This window comes from Urocampus carinirostris, chromosome 6 (assembly GCF_059441175.1).
Source record: "Urocampus carinirostris isolate Australia breed hairy pipefish chromosome 6, RoL_Ucar_1.0, whole genome shotgun sequence".
In the NCBI taxonomy this organism is placed as follows: Eukaryota; Metazoa; Chordata; class Actinopteri; order Syngnathiformes; family Syngnathidae; genus Urocampus; species Urocampus carinirostris.
In genome coordinates, this window is record NC_142354.1 from 24676518 (window position 1) to 24693662 (window position 17145).

At 39.4% G+C, this 17145-nt stretch overlaps 1 protein-coding gene across 1 annotated transcript in view; it reads right to left on the bottom strand.

Annotated features, from left to right (window-relative positions):
* The window catches only part of eefsec (eukaryotic elongation factor, selenocysteine-tRNA-specific), a 33639-nt gene extending 17350 nt beyond the window's left edge, over nucleotides 1-16289 (bottom strand). The window contains exons 1-6 of the mRNA XM_088338395.1: nucleotides 16254-16289; nucleotides 15658-16014; nucleotides 10548-10755; nucleotides 10386-10482; nucleotides 9157-9321; nucleotides 5417-6025 (exon numbers count right to left, since the gene is read on the bottom strand). Coding sequence (XP_088194521.1) covers nucleotides 5417-6025; nucleotides 9157-9321; nucleotides 10386-10482; nucleotides 10548-10755; nucleotides 15658-15961 — 1383 coding nt within the window. The 5' untranslated portion in view covers nucleotides 15962-16014; nucleotides 16254-16289. The remainder of the gene's footprint in view (nucleotides 1-5416; nucleotides 6026-9156; nucleotides 9322-10385; nucleotides 10483-10547; nucleotides 10756-15657; nucleotides 16015-16253) is intronic.
* Nucleotides 16290-17145: the final 856 nt, after the last annotated feature.

The following is a 17145-nucleotide window of genomic DNA, read 5'->3' on the forward strand; positions in this document are numbered from 1 at the left end:
GCTTATCCTCAGTAGGGTCGCGGGGGTTCTGGAGCCCATCCCAGCTATCTTCCGGCAGTGGGCAGGGGACACCCTGAACTGGTTGCCAGCCAGTCACAGGGCACACAGAGACAGACAACTCACTCGCTCATTCACACCGAAGGACAATTTGGACCAGCCAATTAACCTGGCATGCATGTTTTTGGAATGTGGGAGGAAATCGGAGTGCCCGGAGGAAACCCACGCAAGCGCGGGGAAAACATGCAAACTCCACACAGGAGATTTGTTCTCATGACCTCAGAATTGTGCCACACACGCGCTAACCACTGCGCCGCTGTGCTGCCACATGAAAAAATAAAAATAATACACAATGGCCAGAAAGTTATGTTTATCTAAATCTTTATTTTGAATTTCTGATTAAAAACAATAAGTAAATGTGGATGTTGATTTGGAGTGCTGGGTAAATTAGTTTCTTAAAAAATCAAATGCTTTCACTATTCAGTATGCGACTCTCCAAAACATTTGGGCATCTCTAACCGATGGCCAGAATATTTTGCTCATTAAAGAATTTACTTCTGGTAGACTAGAAACTAAATAAGTTTAACACAAGGTTTTGGACTGCTTGGTAAAAATCTGTTTCTAAAAAAATTAAATAAAAGATACTTCAATTTTCTGTAGGACACTTCCAGTCTAGCACTACTTTTGTTTCAGCAATATAAAGAATTCAAATGACACAGTCGGTCTCAAACAATAAAAAAAAAAGTGAAACTAAATTGCTCATGTAATCATTTTATTAGTCACACGGAGGTGGTGCCATAATGCTATTGACTCAGGGTGACTCGTCTCCAACGGTGAAAATGAAATCCTTCCATGATAGATACTCTTCTATAACATTTCATTTTGGTTTCAGTTCCTTGTTATGGTTAAACTATATCCAAATGAAAAATTGCGTCATACCATATTTTCCAGACTATAAGGCGCATCCTAAATAAAACAAATTGGCCAGAAATTTAAAAGTGCACCTTATAAAAATACTAGTGGATATGATTGGGAATGCATACAGTCTTAATACCTGTGCGTTACACAGAGTATTAGGGCAGGGGGTCGGGAACCTTTGGCCCGCAGGCCACATATAGCTCTTTTAATGGGTACGTATGGCTCAGAGTGAAAAATGCAACTTTTCTCCATGTTGTTCCAAATTAGACTGAGCAGAGCCTTTTGTCGAACCAACGCTGGAATGCATGGCGGTACTGTCCAATATTTGTAGGGCACATTATGAACTACAGTTTACAGTAAAGGTGTCAAGCCAAAAAAAAAAACTTGTTTTGGCTGAATACTGCTAAGGAGTTGTTAATATTGAAGCTTATTAAATAATCTGTGTTCACTGTAAAGACACCTTATGATGAAAATCCACATAACAAACTGTAAATACACCAGAATGCCAGAAAAGCATCCAGATCTATGCAAAGACCACAAGCAATCCCTCCTGTCTCTTGCCCTGTACCGTCTGTGCCAAAATTAATAATGTCAGGATCCTCGTTTGCAGAATTTTGTGACATTTTTACAAAATAACCGCTTGCACCTTGTTTTGAAACCATTATTTAATTAAAAAAATAAGGGTCATAATGAGCCTCAATGAAGTAATTGCGGGAGGAAGCCTTTAAAGAGTTTAATGTGGTATATCCGTGTATATTTGGGACACAGGCTCAGGCATTGTTCTCATTTCATAAATGTTATCAAATCATCAAATGTCACACGGTGAATTAAAATGTGCTGAAGAATAAGCTTTTGTCTGGAGATTGGGTTTAACAGTGCTGTTGAATTTTCTCTCAAAATATATGGTAGGGCACTTCCCCAAAATAAACTCAAAACAATGTACTTGTACTTGTTCCCGACCTCTGTTTTAGGGTAGACTACTCTATTTGAGCAATGATTGATCACTTGAATAACATTGCTGACCATAGTCACAAAGCATATAATGCAACGGGATTATAACCCGGGTTGCGGCAGTGAAAGCGCCAACACTTAACCACTGGTTCCCCAGTTATATCCATCATATTTGAAAAGGCATTCGATTTTACCTCATTATCAAACTATTTTTACTCACGGTGCCATAAAAATGTTAGAGAATGAAGAAAACATACATTTTATCCTGAAAGATATAAAGAAACGCAAAGTTCGATTCATCATCAGATTCACCAAAGAGTTGTTTCAGCAATGCGAAGGAAATAACTCTTTGGTGTATCTGATGATGAATCGAACTTTGTGTTTATTCATATTTTTCAGGAGGAATTTCTGTTTTTTACCATTCTCTGACTTTCTGGTACTGTAGCCATGCCTTTTCGGATGTCATCTCTATCAGTAGTCGTTAGGTTTCAGCTACCTTATCGCCGCGACCCAGGGTTTATTACCATTGCATACAATTTTTGCGATTTTGGTCAAAGACGAAATCAATTAATGCACTAGAGTATGTGCCGCAATTGAACAAAATGTGCAGTGGTTGTCCAAGAATACATATTTTTCTAAGATTTATTTGTTTCCGCTTGTATCTATACTGTCATTTGACGATCCTCTGCACAGCATTTTGGTGAAGTCTGATAGTTTTACATATGCACTCTTTTGGAAAAAAATAAATACAATGTATGCTCAATTGTTGTCCTGTTGTAATTTCCATAAAATAAAAAGATGAAGTGAAACCACAATCGGTAAACCGCGGTACAGCAAGGGATTGCAGTAGACTGAATGGGAACTGCTGATCCAGAGATACCGTGGGATAAAAGTCATGTGAACGCCAATCGGTGTCAGTTGTGGGTATTCTTGCACAACTCAGGTGTGTCCAAACAGCGCCAGTCTAGAACAACTAGACGGGGGCAGCATGGCGTCAGGCGGGCCACCCGCATGCGCCTTCGCGTCGCAAAGGCGCGTGCAAAAGGCCCGCACGTCTCGGACGACGCCCGACGCGCGCTTATTTGCGCATACGTGTCTGTTTGTGAACGCACAATGCGGGCTTTGTGTCTGCCAGCCATGCTCCAGTGCCACCAGCAATGAGAAACATTCAAAGCGGCGGGAGGACTATAAGGGTGAGCGCGAGGGCACAGAGTCAAAGGAAGAGGATGGAAAATTCACCCGCATATTTACAGTTCAAAGTGAAAATGTTTCAGGGGGCGCCCATTCAGATTCGGTTAAAAAAATGTGACGATTGTCCGTTTTTGTGTTTTTTGATGCCACCAGAGCCGTGTCTAAATAGAAAAGCAGTATTATCTGGTTTCAAGGAATCAGATTGAAGTGATTCATCACGGCTGAGGGAAAAGTTATTTCTGTCGGGGAGTGACTATGTTTAGCTTCATCGTAAGTGCAGGATTTTGTCTGATTCTTCTATATCAGGGGTCGGGAACCTATGGGTGGTGAGCCATGTATGGCTCTCGTCATGAGTTCATATGGCTCGGAGATAAAATAGGTCTTGTGCTACTCCAACTTCGTCCCATTTCCTCTTAATTTGTCTTGCTGTGAATTTTCTGTTTTCAAGACATATGGCCATTTGTTATTTGTCTTGATGCCTACAGTTCTTCCTTGGCCTACCAGTACGCTTGACTTTAACAACCTTCCCATGCTGTTTGTTTTATATATATATATATATATATATATATATATATATATATTTCAGGTGAATTGGCCGGTCCAAATTGTCCCTAGGTGTGAATGAGCGAATGAGTTGTCTGTCCCTGTCTGCCCTGCAATTGGCTGGCAACCAGTTCAGGGTGTCCCCTGCCCACTGCCGAAGATGACTGGGATGGGCTCCAGCCCCCCCGCGACCCTAATGAGGATAAGCGGTACGGCTAATGAGATGAGATGAGATATATATACTACAGCCATATCCCCCTAGTGGGAGGTGGCTAGAGTCATTTCTGACTCTTTTTGGGAGATTGATTTAGAGGAGGGGATTCCCAGCCCCCTCGCTCAACCCAACTGAGGTGTTGGGAGTCATTAGGTGACCAAACCCCCCAATTCCAACTCCTAATGCTGAACGCCAAGCAGGGAGGCAACGGGTACCAATGTTTAAGTCTTAGGTATGACTCGGCCGAGGCTTAAACCACAACCTCCGAGTCTCGGGGCGGGCGCCATACCCCCAAGGCCACCGAGCTGGTTATAGCATGCTGTTTGTACTTGGTCCAAATCTTCGATACAGTTGACTGTAGACAGCCCACATCTTTGGCAACCAAACGAGAAGGGTTACCTTCTTCAAGAAGTTTGACTATCCTGTCTTTGGTCTCAAGAGACATCTTGCTGTTTGGAGCCATGATTCTTGCCAATCCGCTTAGTCCGGGAGCCGTCCAAGGTGTGATAACTGCACTGTTTTTAACGAGCAGACTTAATCTAAGCCAGGTGCCCAATAAAGGAAAGGAAATTGACTGGGTGTGTCCTTTTTTTCTACTCAAAATGCAGTGATTCCAAAAAAAAATTCCTCAAAATTGAGTGATTCCATATTTATTTTCCTGCACTTGCTCAATAAAAGTAACATTTACTGACCATTGCAAAAAAAATCTTAATTTCTTTTAGTGTTTCTGATTGGCAATATGTTGCACTTTGGAATTACCTTGCGATTGTTTTATGTGATCTGAGTTTTTTCTAAAGAATAAAATGTCTGAGTGAGGGCTAGCCCAATACTGGTGATTCCATTATTTTTGCTAGGGGTCATAGGACACAATTTTAACTACAGTTTACGGTCAGGTTGTCACACCAGCAGACCCAAAAAGGTTCCCAACCCCTGTTCTATATCAAACAACTGGTAGGCCACTTATTCTAAAGGTATTCCCAAACAAAATTATTATTTTTCTCAATTAGGGAGAGAGTGTGTGAGATTCCATTCCAACAACTATGCAAATATGTGGCAAAACATTCCACACGCCAGGGTACTTGAGACATTTAGTTTGAAAGTTGACCCATCTGGCTTGTTTCCTCTAGAGCTGTGACATCATTGAAAGAACACAACAATTTCAAATTTCTTTAAGAAAAATAATCATTTAAATAAAAAGCAAAAATATATGAACTACCATATAAAAATGCATCTTGCTGCTAATGAGTAATATCTGAAAATTCTCATAATTGGATTTTATCCCGTATGTTGGGCAAAATCTTTGCTCGAAAGACATCTCATATCTCGAATTTCCCGTAGCTCGTATGAAGAGGTATCATTGTATTCAATTTATAACATATTACATATGCGTTGTGACATTTTTTCAATGCAACTGTAATCTTTGTGACTTAAATATTAGGAAAAAAAATGAACGATAAGTTGCAATTATTTTACATACCAATTATATTTAGTTACAACTATAAGATATACGTCAGGCCCTTTGAGGACAACCATGATGCTGATGTGGCTCTCGTGAAAATGAGTTTGACACCCCTGGATTTAAGATTATAAGCAAGCACTTACCCTTTCCACTTGTCCTTCTTTGTGTTTGGTCTTGTAGATGAGTAAACGAGGCAGGCCCGTCTCAGCGTAGCCTTTTTCTTCAAAGCCGTGCAGAAGGCGCCCCTGGAAGGCCAAGCGGCAGGCATTGGCGTGGATGTCCGTGTCCAGCTTGGAGCCGATCACCAGGCAGAGTAAGGGACAAGTGACGGGACGCTCAAACTCCAACAGGGCCCACTGATCCGCATCAGGTCCGGAGCCAGATTCCCCCTGGCCGACTACATAATCATCCTGGTAGACGTACTCCCGGTCAAAGGCGAAACCTGCATCTGTCTTGGGAGTCTGCGGCGTGTCTGGAGGCAATCCGAAGAAAGTGACCCTGGCCATGACTGTTTCATGTCCTACCGTGATGTGGAACTTGGCCCTTGTACTGAGGGAACCCTTGAAGTAGCCGATCTTTTTTGCTGAGATGACGGCGGCGAACACGGTGCGCAGAGAGCCCGGGGTGCACACCAGCCCCCGCTCCAGCAGTTTGGGGTCAAATTGTGTCACGCAAACACCCACGCGGTCACCCTGCATGGCCTCCGACACCGGCTTCCGAAACATCTGTATCGACTTTACCTTCTTAGTCACCTGATGGGAGACATGTGACGGAATAACACATCTTAAGTCTAAACACAATTCGGGAAACCAAACAAAAAGATTTCCCACGAAGAGAGTTTCGGCACGAGTGTTGTCGCAACTCAACTTTTATCGACCTCTTTAGATAAAATCAAAACAAACATATGAAACAAAGCAAACCCCAAATCCCAAACTAAACAGGCATAAAGTAATAGTGAAAAATAAGAAATTAAGGTAGTATTTATTTTCAAAATCAAACCACCCTTAAGCTACAATTTATCAAATGCTGTAGTAGGATGATGGAAAAAACTTGGTTCTACCAGCACACAGAATATTTATTTAAACATAATTTTTGTTTCCATTATTTAAAAAAAAATCATAATTACTAACACTAGCATTTTACGTGTAAGACTCGCTTTTTCTCCTCTTAAAGGTGCATTGCGTAAAATTCGACAACGAGATGGGACTGTATCGTCTAATGCGAATGAAATATGTGCCAAACAAGCGCAGCGAAGCGGCAAAATGCCAGACAAGCATGGCAGAGACTAATAGGTATGGACAACAACACACATTTCTCGACAAATGAATGTTTATAAAAAATTAACATTTGTATGATAGTTGATGTATTTTAGCTTATTTTACTAAATGAAGGTTATTTTGTACCACTATGAGGCACTAAATATTACACACTGCCCCTTTAAAAACGGATACGATTATTTTTTTTAAAAGAATGTGCTTTTCTAATTCTTATAACAAAAGCATATCTTGACTCGAGACTAGAACTTTAGTCCACGGCTGCTTTATTTTAAAGCAAGGCTAAGTCTGTGCGCATGAGTAAACTACCCCAACAATTGTATGTGATTTTCATTTTGGTAAAAGATTGCCACTTCTGGTTTCAAACAAGTCGATGTTTTTTTTTTGCTTTTAATATTCTGGAGACTGATTTTGTTTCATGCCTAAAAATACAGTGCGTAATACAATGTACCACTTTTCAAAGTAAAAAACGTTAGCATGTATGTTATAGTAAAACTAAATCATGCTTTGGCTACAATTTAACAACTGCAGGTACGATAATAGAAATTCCCACAGAACATCTACAAAAGCTGTATCATAATATTGATTTAACTTTTGAGCTATTGCTTCAAAAATTATGTTTAAAATGTGTCGGGTTTTATTATGTAATTTGTTTGCTCTTAATAACTGATTATTTGTACATTCATACATTTAAACTACTTAAATCAAAATTAAATAATATATAATTCTTCATAATTAATTAATGAAAATTAATTCAATATTGTAGTATTCAAACTATTGGGTGGGGAATGGTGATTTTCTTATTGTATATTTAATGTTTTTGTACAGCACTTTAAGTTGCATTTCGGTGTCTGAGAATTGCTATACAAATACATTTTTAATTTCATTTGATACAATGTGCTGGTTTTTAACTTTATTGACAAAACGTCTCTATCTTGTCTCACCATTGATTCAAAAAACTGTTTTTATGACAAAATAGGCAGATGAATGAATGAAAACTTTATTTCGAACATTAAAGTAAAAACAGAACAAAAACAATAACTCAACAACAAAATAATGTTACATAATATGTTCAAAAAGGGGTAGTAAGAAGCAGATGCTTATTTTCCCTACCCCTTCATCTTCCCTATTAAATACACCAATGATAACAACAACAATAGTAATAATATTAATAATAACAGTTTTAACAATAGCAACAATAACAACAGAGTTAACCATAGTTCTCGACGCACTATTCCCAATCCCTCGTATCACTCATACCCCATTTTCTTCAACCCTGTATTCCGACAGTATTTTTTATTTTTTTGTATTTCAATTTGAACAAGTGAATAGTTGGACATCGTTTGATCTCGTCTTGTAAATTGTTCCAAAGTTTGACTCCACAGACAGACACACACATACTTTTCCTGGTTGTTCTCACCTTTGGGATTATGAATTTACTACAGCCCCTTAAATTATAACTTCCCTCTTTCCGAATGAATAATTTATGGATGTTTTCTGGCACTATGTTTTAGTTGACCTTAAATAGCAGTTGTGCAGTTAAAAATTTTACAAAATCATCTAATTTTAATAATTTGGACGGCAGGAATAAAATATTAGTATGATCTCGATATCCTACCCTGTGTATGGTTCTATTTGCTCGTTTTAGGAGGATAAAAAGGGACTGTAGTGAACTTTTGTAATTATTGCCCCAGACTTCTGCATAATATGTTAAGTATGGCAGAACTAGAGAACAATATAATAAATACAATGCATTATAGTTTAAAATGAATTTGGCTTTATTAATTGAAATGCTTTTAGATACTTTGATTTGTATGTGTCTGGTGTGTGTTTTCCATCTTAATTTGTTGTCTAGTATGACCCCTAAAAACTTAATTTCTGATACAGTGTCTATTGCAGCACCATACATTTTTACTTCTAAATCTTGATTTGCCTTGCGATTACCAATGAATATTACTTTGGTTTTATTTAAATTTAAAGATCATTTATTAATATCCATCCATACTATTAGGTTAATTAATTCACGATTAATACAGGTTACCAAATCAATATAGTTATCAAGTAAGACGCTATTTCATTATAAACGTTTCAGATCGGGGGTCACTTTGTAATTAAATCAACGAGAATTCATTTTCCATTGTATTATTCAAGCGATTTTTGTTCTGTTTCTTGTTCTTTAACCTTATTTCGAAAATGAGATGTCTCCATATTGGCTAACACTTGATTCTAAAACATTGTTTTTATGACAGATAAAACAGGCAAATGGCTTCTTTATTACTCCAATAAGCAATTGGGATCAGGGGTCACCAACCTTGTCTACAAAAATATTACTTGAAAACATTTGTTGCCACTCTGAGGTGAAAGAGAGAACTGCAGCCAAGGCTAAATTTTGCATTTTAGTTTAGAAGATGAGACGATGGACTAATTGGCAATATCAGCAAAGGTTTGTATTGAAATCTTAACTTCAGCTGGTTTAATGGAATTTCAAGAATGTGCATGCATTTTGTACTTCATGAAGAAATATTCTCAAAAATTAAAGCCAGTAAATACTACAAGAATGAAAAAAGGTCCATTTTTATTACTTTGATTCCACATAACTTTCATCTTACCTTCAGAGCTGGGATTTCCACGGTTTCGTTGATGGCCAGCGACCCCTGCAGGATAGTACCCGTCATAACGGTTCCTTGGCCCCGGATGGAAAAGCAGTGGTCCACGGCCATCAGGAGGTCACCTCCTGGGTCTCTTTTTGGGAGATACGTCTGTTTTTTCAATAGCTAAAGAAGAGACAAATAAACAAAAAACTGAGGACAGGGGTGATTATTTTTTCACTATTATTTTTTTAAAGCCATTAGTTTCGTGTGGCGTTCCTTTCACAGCAGAGTGAGAAGCCATACAGATGCTCCCCTACTTACGACCATTCGACTTACGCAAAACGGTAGATAAGAATCTTTTTTTGCGATGTCGAAAAATATCCAGACATTGCTGTAAGTTAGATTTTGTATTGTGTGCACCTTTTTCCGAGTAGAGGACAGTACTGTAGTGCTTCTTTCTGCCGTGTGGCGCTGTGAGAGGTCACCCAGCATCCACCACAAAAAAGAAATCCGGCTTCTCTTTCCTAGTCCGTGTGTAAACATTTTATACTGTATCTCCAGCTCGCTAAGAACTTTTGACATTTTTATTGTTTAATAACTTGTGCATCCATTCAATATGGTTGGTGCAAAGTGAAAAGAAGAGACGAGCCGTTTCTTTTTAAACAAAAGTGGAATAAGAAAGCTTGATGTGGTTGAAAAAATGGTCGGAACGCTTTTTTTCAGGCCACTTTTTTACCATGGAGGAGGACCTCTTGAAGTGCAAGTCCCAAAGGTAAGTAAAACCTCACTTTATTTATCTTTATAGAGCATATTTTTTATGAAATGTTTTCTTTTAGTACAAAACAATAAGGGTTACTCATGCAAGCCTTAAACCTACTTATATAAACCTTAAAAACATACAAAATATAGCACTGAAGCCACTTATGAACAAATTCAATTTACGAACGGTTGTCCGGAACCTAATTTGTTTGTAGGTCGGGCAGCATCTGTACTTTGGCAAGCTTTTGCTGGGCCGTTGAGGGATAAGTGCTGGGCAGGAGGGGTTGTTCGGCTCACAAGTTAGTTACGCCGGGTACTTTTCCGGCAAGCGATTAGTAATGGGAATTACGGCTCTTTTTCAGGAAGCGGCACTTTCGGCTCAGCTCACTAACAACCCCAACAACCTCACCCAAGGAGAATGCCCGGCAACGCCATTAATAAATGCAAAGTGTAGGATGAGTTAAATCTCTCTGTTGACGTTTTTTTACCTCGATTAACTCGGCCACCCCCAGTGGTTCTTCTGTGTCGGCGGCCTCCGGCCCCCCAGGTTTGGCTGCCACCGCAATCACTGGACAGCCTTTAAAACTAAGTGAAAACAATAATTTTGTAAAAAGCACATTATGACGATTTTTTTGATGAATTCTGCAGACCTGGTGCTTTCCAACGTTTTGTGCAGCCTCTTCGTCATTTTCTCGATGGCGCTTTGTCTCTTTTCTAAAGGCAGGAGGTCAATCTTGTTGAGCACGACCACCATGCGGGGGCAGGTCAGCTCTCCGATGAGCAGACATTCGGCAGTTTGAGTTTGAACTCCTTTCACCACGTCCACCACCAGCATCATCAAGTCGATGATTTGCGCCCCTAAAACACAAAAACGTCATGCTGTTTGTCTGAAATTAGCTCGGAACACAAGACAGGCTTCAAAGTACCGTGTTTTCTGGACTATAAGGCGCACCCGAAACCCCAAAATTTGCCAGAAATTTGAACATGCGTCTTATAATCCGGTGCACCTTGTGTACGGACAAAATGGGAAATGCGTTAGCATCAATCTTCCCTCTCAGCTGTTTAAGCGTGGTACTTTTAGGTCTATGTCAGCACAAGATTGAGTAAATGAAAGTAAGTGTGCATGCGAGCTCGAGTTATTGTGATAGAGAGGTGGCAGGTGGGTGGGGGTTTAGGTTGGCTGGTGTAGTTTGCCTTTAAAAAAATATGATTATTGTATTTTTTTTATCACTAAGACATTAAAATATAGAGAGACAGGTGTACTTAGTTTACTTTGATTATCGCCTGCACTGAGAGACAACGTATCTAAGGGACCTTTCATACCGACGTGCCCAGATCAATGTTGCCGTCCAAGGTTCCGTCTCTTTATAGGGTAGCAGCTCTTTCGGCTCGGCTCACTAAAAAGAGATGCTCTTTCGGCTCACAAGCAGCTCTTCAGATTGTTTTTATTTCTTTCATCCATGTATCATCAGTCACATAATGACATGAAAGGTGGAAATAGAGCAAAAAAAACACAAAAGACAAAAATGAAAAAAGCGACAAAAGTAGAAAAAGGAATTTAGAAAGGAAGGGGAGAAAAGGGAAAGCGAGAAAAAGGTAAAAATAGAAAAAAAAGCAGGGAGGATGGGAAAGTGAGAAAAAGGAAGTAAAAACGTAAGCAAAAGAGGAAGTAACAAATTGAATTAAAAATGGAATCTAGAAAACAAAAAAGGAGGCAAAAAAAGTTAAAAGCTAGGGAAAAGAGAAACAAAAAGAAAATAAAAAATGAAAGAAAATTGGGTAAAAAAAAATAAAGAAGAAGGGGGAAAAATGATCTCTTTGATCGTTTGTGTGTTACATTCTACACGCTGGAGGCATCAGTGCTGTCATGGACTTTTTGGCCAATTTTACATATTACCTATGTCTTTGGTTTGGTTATTGTTTTGTTTTTGTTTTTTGATGTTCACTATATTGTGTGAATTATTACCTAATGCAACAGGATTTGAACCTGGATCACGGCCGAGAGTGTGCTGGATCTTATCCTCTAGACCAGGAAGGCGGGTCAGCAACTTACAGCACTGAAGCCACATGTGGCTCTTTAAAGCTTCCCTACAAGCTACCTAGAGATTTTTCAGAAAGGTTTGAAAATAAAAAAAGATAGGGAAAGGAAATGTATATCTATTAATTTGTTTGATGGTTTTCTTTAGAATTCGTATTAAAAATTGAACGACTGACTAACTTATATGTATGGGTCACCTTTTCTTTTAATTTGCAAAAGGGGTTTTTTAAGGCTTTTCATTTTTTGCAGCCCCATGCATATTTTTTTTAATGTTTTTTGGTCCATAATGGTGTTTTCACATTTTTGGTTTACTGACCCCACAGCACTAGAACACTGTGTATACAGATGACACATGAAAAGGCATTGAATCATATTTCATTATCACTCTATCGTTGGTCATGGTACCAGATATGTTAAAGATATGTTTTCTCTGCTCAAACTAAGCATTGTAAGTGACAAACAATGAATAAGTGCGGCCATGCATCTTTATCTTTCAGGGTGACTGAATTACTTCCCAGAATGCCTTTCTCTTCATTATCTCGTGCACTTCTAAAAAGACTGCAAGTTGGCGATACAATACTGTATTTCAGTGGTCCCCAACCTTTTCCGTATTACGGACTGGTTTCATGTCTGACATTATTCCTGCGGCCCGGCCCAATCATGACATAAACCACTTTGTACAATGACTAAACATAGTGTAATGATAAGATGAAATCTAATGCCTTTTCATGTGTCAGATGAATCCCCAAAGGTCTAGTAAATAGGATCAAACATGATACCCTCTGAGATTTGGGTTCAATTCCTGTAGCATCCAACGTTAGAACATTGTTATCAGTGATATATTCAGACTGATCATTCAATGTACACTTATTTTTTTGGTTGTATTGTGCAAGCCCTTGCCTCGCTGTAGCTTTAATTATATGCACTTTATAGTCCGGTGCACCTTTTATATAAAAAAAAACATCTTTTTTCTCCTTAGAATCCAACGCGCCATATAGTGCAGAAAAAAAACGGTATTTGTTGACACAAAAATCTGCAAAGGTTACTGCTGAAGTTGACGACGGCAAAGCACACGGGAAAAACGAGGGGACGAACATCAGTGGGGGGGTGAAGACGGGTAAAGGGCTAGAGGGTTGAAACGAGAGCTGCTGCACGCTTGCTTGTCTTTCCTGACTTTGCTTTCCTGTTCTCAACTCCTTTCTCTGCTTCTACTTGGCTCTGTCAATTTCCGGCTATTCCCACACTTGGGACAAAGGAGAGGAGGGGGTTTAATATAGATACCCAAAATGTCCTTTCTCCTTCCAACACTAATCTCTAACATGTGCTCTTTCAGTGCAATGTTTTTTTTTTCAGTGATAGACTCCCAGAATATATGTTCAACCATGCACCAGAGAAAAATTATCTCCCGACTGGCACCTAAATTAGCTCCTTTCATAGATTTTTGTCTGTATTTTATGTAATTGATTGTCGTTATTGTCATTGATATCAACTTTGTAAAACATTGTATGGAATGAGATAAAACATGGCACTCCAGGGTAAACATGTAATAAAGACTTTAAGATAAAATTAAATAAAAGAATGTCAGGATGAATAGGACAAAAATATCTACAAAGACTGGCCTAAGTGCAATAGTAGTGTAATAAAAGAATAGTGCATCATAACAGTAGTGCAATGAAAATTAGAAAAAGGGTCAAATCCATGTAAAATGCTGAATGTTATCAACAGAACCCAAAAAATCACATCTTAAATTGATAAGGAGTCACATCATATTACCCAAAATAGTAGTTAACCAGTGACAAAAATATCTCTCAGCTTAATTTATGTTAGTGATTCCTGCGTTGTAGAATTAATTACACAGAACTATAAAACCAAGGTATAGATTTGGATGGATTGGAGGGGACTAATTCCCACAGATATCAAGAAATATGTGTTTTGGTCTCACTTATGTTATGTGATCACTTAAAATTAGTGTGCTATGTCCCACCAATACAAAGAGCAATCATACACCCTTGTATAAAATACTGTCTTAATGCAGGTTGATTCCTGTAGATCAGGGGTCTCCAGCATGGTGCACACAGGCACCAGGTAACCGCCTTAGACAACCTGACCCGAGTAGCCTGTTCTGAAAAAAGCTTACTACTTAAGGGCCATTGTGATTTTCTTGGAAATTGCCTAATTGGCAAGATGATTCAGTGGTTGACTGGGTCTGTTTTACTTCTTATAATTACAACATGTTAATAACATAGTAACAACATTGTAATAGCAAACGTTTTTATTTTAGGAATGCTAATCAAACTGCTAACCCTTTAATCCATTCAGTGGCATAAACTAGCCCTCAGCTTTAAATAAGTTGGTGACCTCTGCTGTAGAAGTATTTAGGACAGTGGTCAGGAGCCTTTTGACCCCAAAGAGCCATAATAGCAATATATTTATTTTATTTCATTTTATTTTTTGAGGGAGAGAACTGTACCATCTGTTTTAAGACTATAATTTAATCAAAACCGTCAAAATTGCTCTCCAGACAAAATCAAAATTTCCAGCGCATTTTGTTTCATTGTGTGATGTTAGATGGTTTGATTAAATGTATCAAATGAAATAATGCCAGAGCCTGTGGCCTATATCCCACTTTAAACTTGTCTCCCTCCCGCAATCACATCAGATCGCTGAGGCTCATGTTGACCTTCATTCATTTATAAATAATGGTTTCAAAACAAGATAAAAGCTGAGTTATTATTTAAAAATGTCACCAAATACCACAAACAGGAATACTGATGTATTTGCCGTCTGTGCTGACGGGGCTAGGCAGACAGAAGTGCTGGTGTTTCTGGGTGATTATAGTTTTTCTGTGGGTTTTTATCATGATGTGTCTCAACAGTGAACCTAAATTGTTTGACGAGTTTCCTTCACGACATACTCTTTTGGTGTGACACCTCGACTGTAAACTGTAGTGGGAAGTAGCCTATAATCTTTGTATACTGGACTGAAGCATCCTGAATGCTAGCGCAATAAACCCGACTCGCGCTTATCAAATTTGGAACGCTACAGATGAGTACAATTTTATTTCAGATCCATATATACTCGTGAAAAGACCCACACATGGCTGCCGTCCCCAAATTTAGATCATACGTTTTTATAGTCTCTCACCTCCAATAATGGTCCGAATGAGCGAAGCATGCCCCGGACAGTCTACCACGGTAAAAGCAGAATTCTCCTTTAAAAATGTCACAAAATACCGCAAACAGGAATACTGATGTATTTACCGTCGGTGCTGACGGGGCTAGGCAGAAATAAGTGCGCTGTGTGCATAGCTCTGCCCACTCCTTCGGCTCAAGCAAATTGCCTGGTGTGCTTTGCTGGTGTTTCTGGCTGGTTATAGTTTTTTCCGTGGGTTTTTATCATGATGTGTCTCAACAGTGAACCTAAATTGTTTGATGGGTTTCCATGTAACGGATTCCTTCGCGACATACAGCCCAAAGGGGGTCTTTTGGTGTGACACCTCGACTGTAAACTGTCGTGGGAAGTAGCCTATAATCTTTATTTACTGGACTGAATGCTAGCACAATAAACTCGACTCTCGTTTATCAAATTTGGAACGCTACAGATGAGTACAATTTTATCTCAGAGCCATTTTTACTCATGAAAAGACCCACACATGGCTCGGGGGTCGCAAGCCATTGGTTTCAGTCCCCAGATTTAGAACATACGTTTTTATAATCTCTCACCTCCAATGATGGTCCGAATGAGCGAAGCATGCCCCGGACAGTCTACCAGGGTAAACTGAAGGTTTTTGTACATGCGCTGATGGCTGTGATCTCCGGTCTCCCGCAGCTGCTCGGGGAGCTCCACGGTGAAGGAAGAGAAGCCAAGGTCCAAGGTGATGCCTCTCTCGCGGGACTGAGGGTTCTTGTCGAAGGCAGCCGTGGACGCGGTGCTGCTCAGCGCCCGAGCGAGCGACGTCTTGCCGCTGTCCACATGTCCGAGCACGCCGATGTTGAAATTCAATGTTGTGCTCTTATTGTCTGCCATGTTGAAGTGTGATTTCGGACCATGGACTCAAACCAGGCGGGGGAGGCTTGTATCTGTCCATAAAAATGAAATTAAAACGGAAATTCACCAAGCGATCGTCATGACATAAACAACATCCAAAACGTGAAAAGACTGAAATACTTTCGCGTCGCCCTATATGAGCTCATCGTAAAGTTTGCAATACTTAGCAAATGCATGAATGCCTTTTTTTATTAAAAATAACCACAAATAAGTTCACAGGACAAAAACATATCCTCATCACACTTAATTGAAAATAAAATGAATAACTCACGAGTTTCTTCTGCACAGTTTCCACTTTGACAGGCGGAAATGAGAATGCTACACTAGTGATGTATCGCTCAAGAACAAAACGGCTCTATGAGCCGGCTCTTGTGAGTAACGAACGGGAGCCGGCTCCCACCCAATTTAATAGCCTGTTCCCTTCAAGGCGCTTTTTAAATCTTGTGATTGGTAACTGTGCAAAATTTCTATGGATTCTGTGTTATTGACGCTAAATTGGTAGTATCTATAAAGAGTACAATTGTTTATCTTTTGTAGGTCTGTGAAAATATATTTTAACATCCCTGTGTTTTTCAGTGAAGCTGTGTTTCACAATCGACTTTTCTTAACTTAAAAAATGTAAAGTTAATTCTTGTATTTCTTGGTTTAATTTTGTTGCACTAACAGTCATCATTTTGATTTAAATTTTGTTGTTTCGTGTGTTTTTCCATGATTTTATGTCTATTGACTTTGGAGTTCATGTCATGGGAACCTCGTGGGTTCAAATCCAGCTCCAGACTTCCTGTGCGGAGTTTGTATGTTCTCCCCGTGCTTGCGTGGGTTTCGTCCGGGCACTCCGGTTTCCTCCCACATTCCTAAAAACTTGCATTTCAGGTGAACTGCCCGGTCCAAATTGTCCCTAGGTGTGAATGAGCGAATGAGTTGTCTGTCCCTGTGTGCCCTGCGATTGGGTGGCAACCAGTTCAGGGTGTCCTCTGCCCACTGCCTGGAGATGGCTGGGATGGGCTCCAGCCCTCCGCGACCCTAATGAGGATAAGCGGTACGGCTAATGAGATGAGATGAGATGACTTTGAAGTGTCTCAGTATATATACAAATTCAAAGTTTAAATGGGCTAAATGTAGAGGAAAACGCTATTATAATATAGTATAATGATATATTTTTG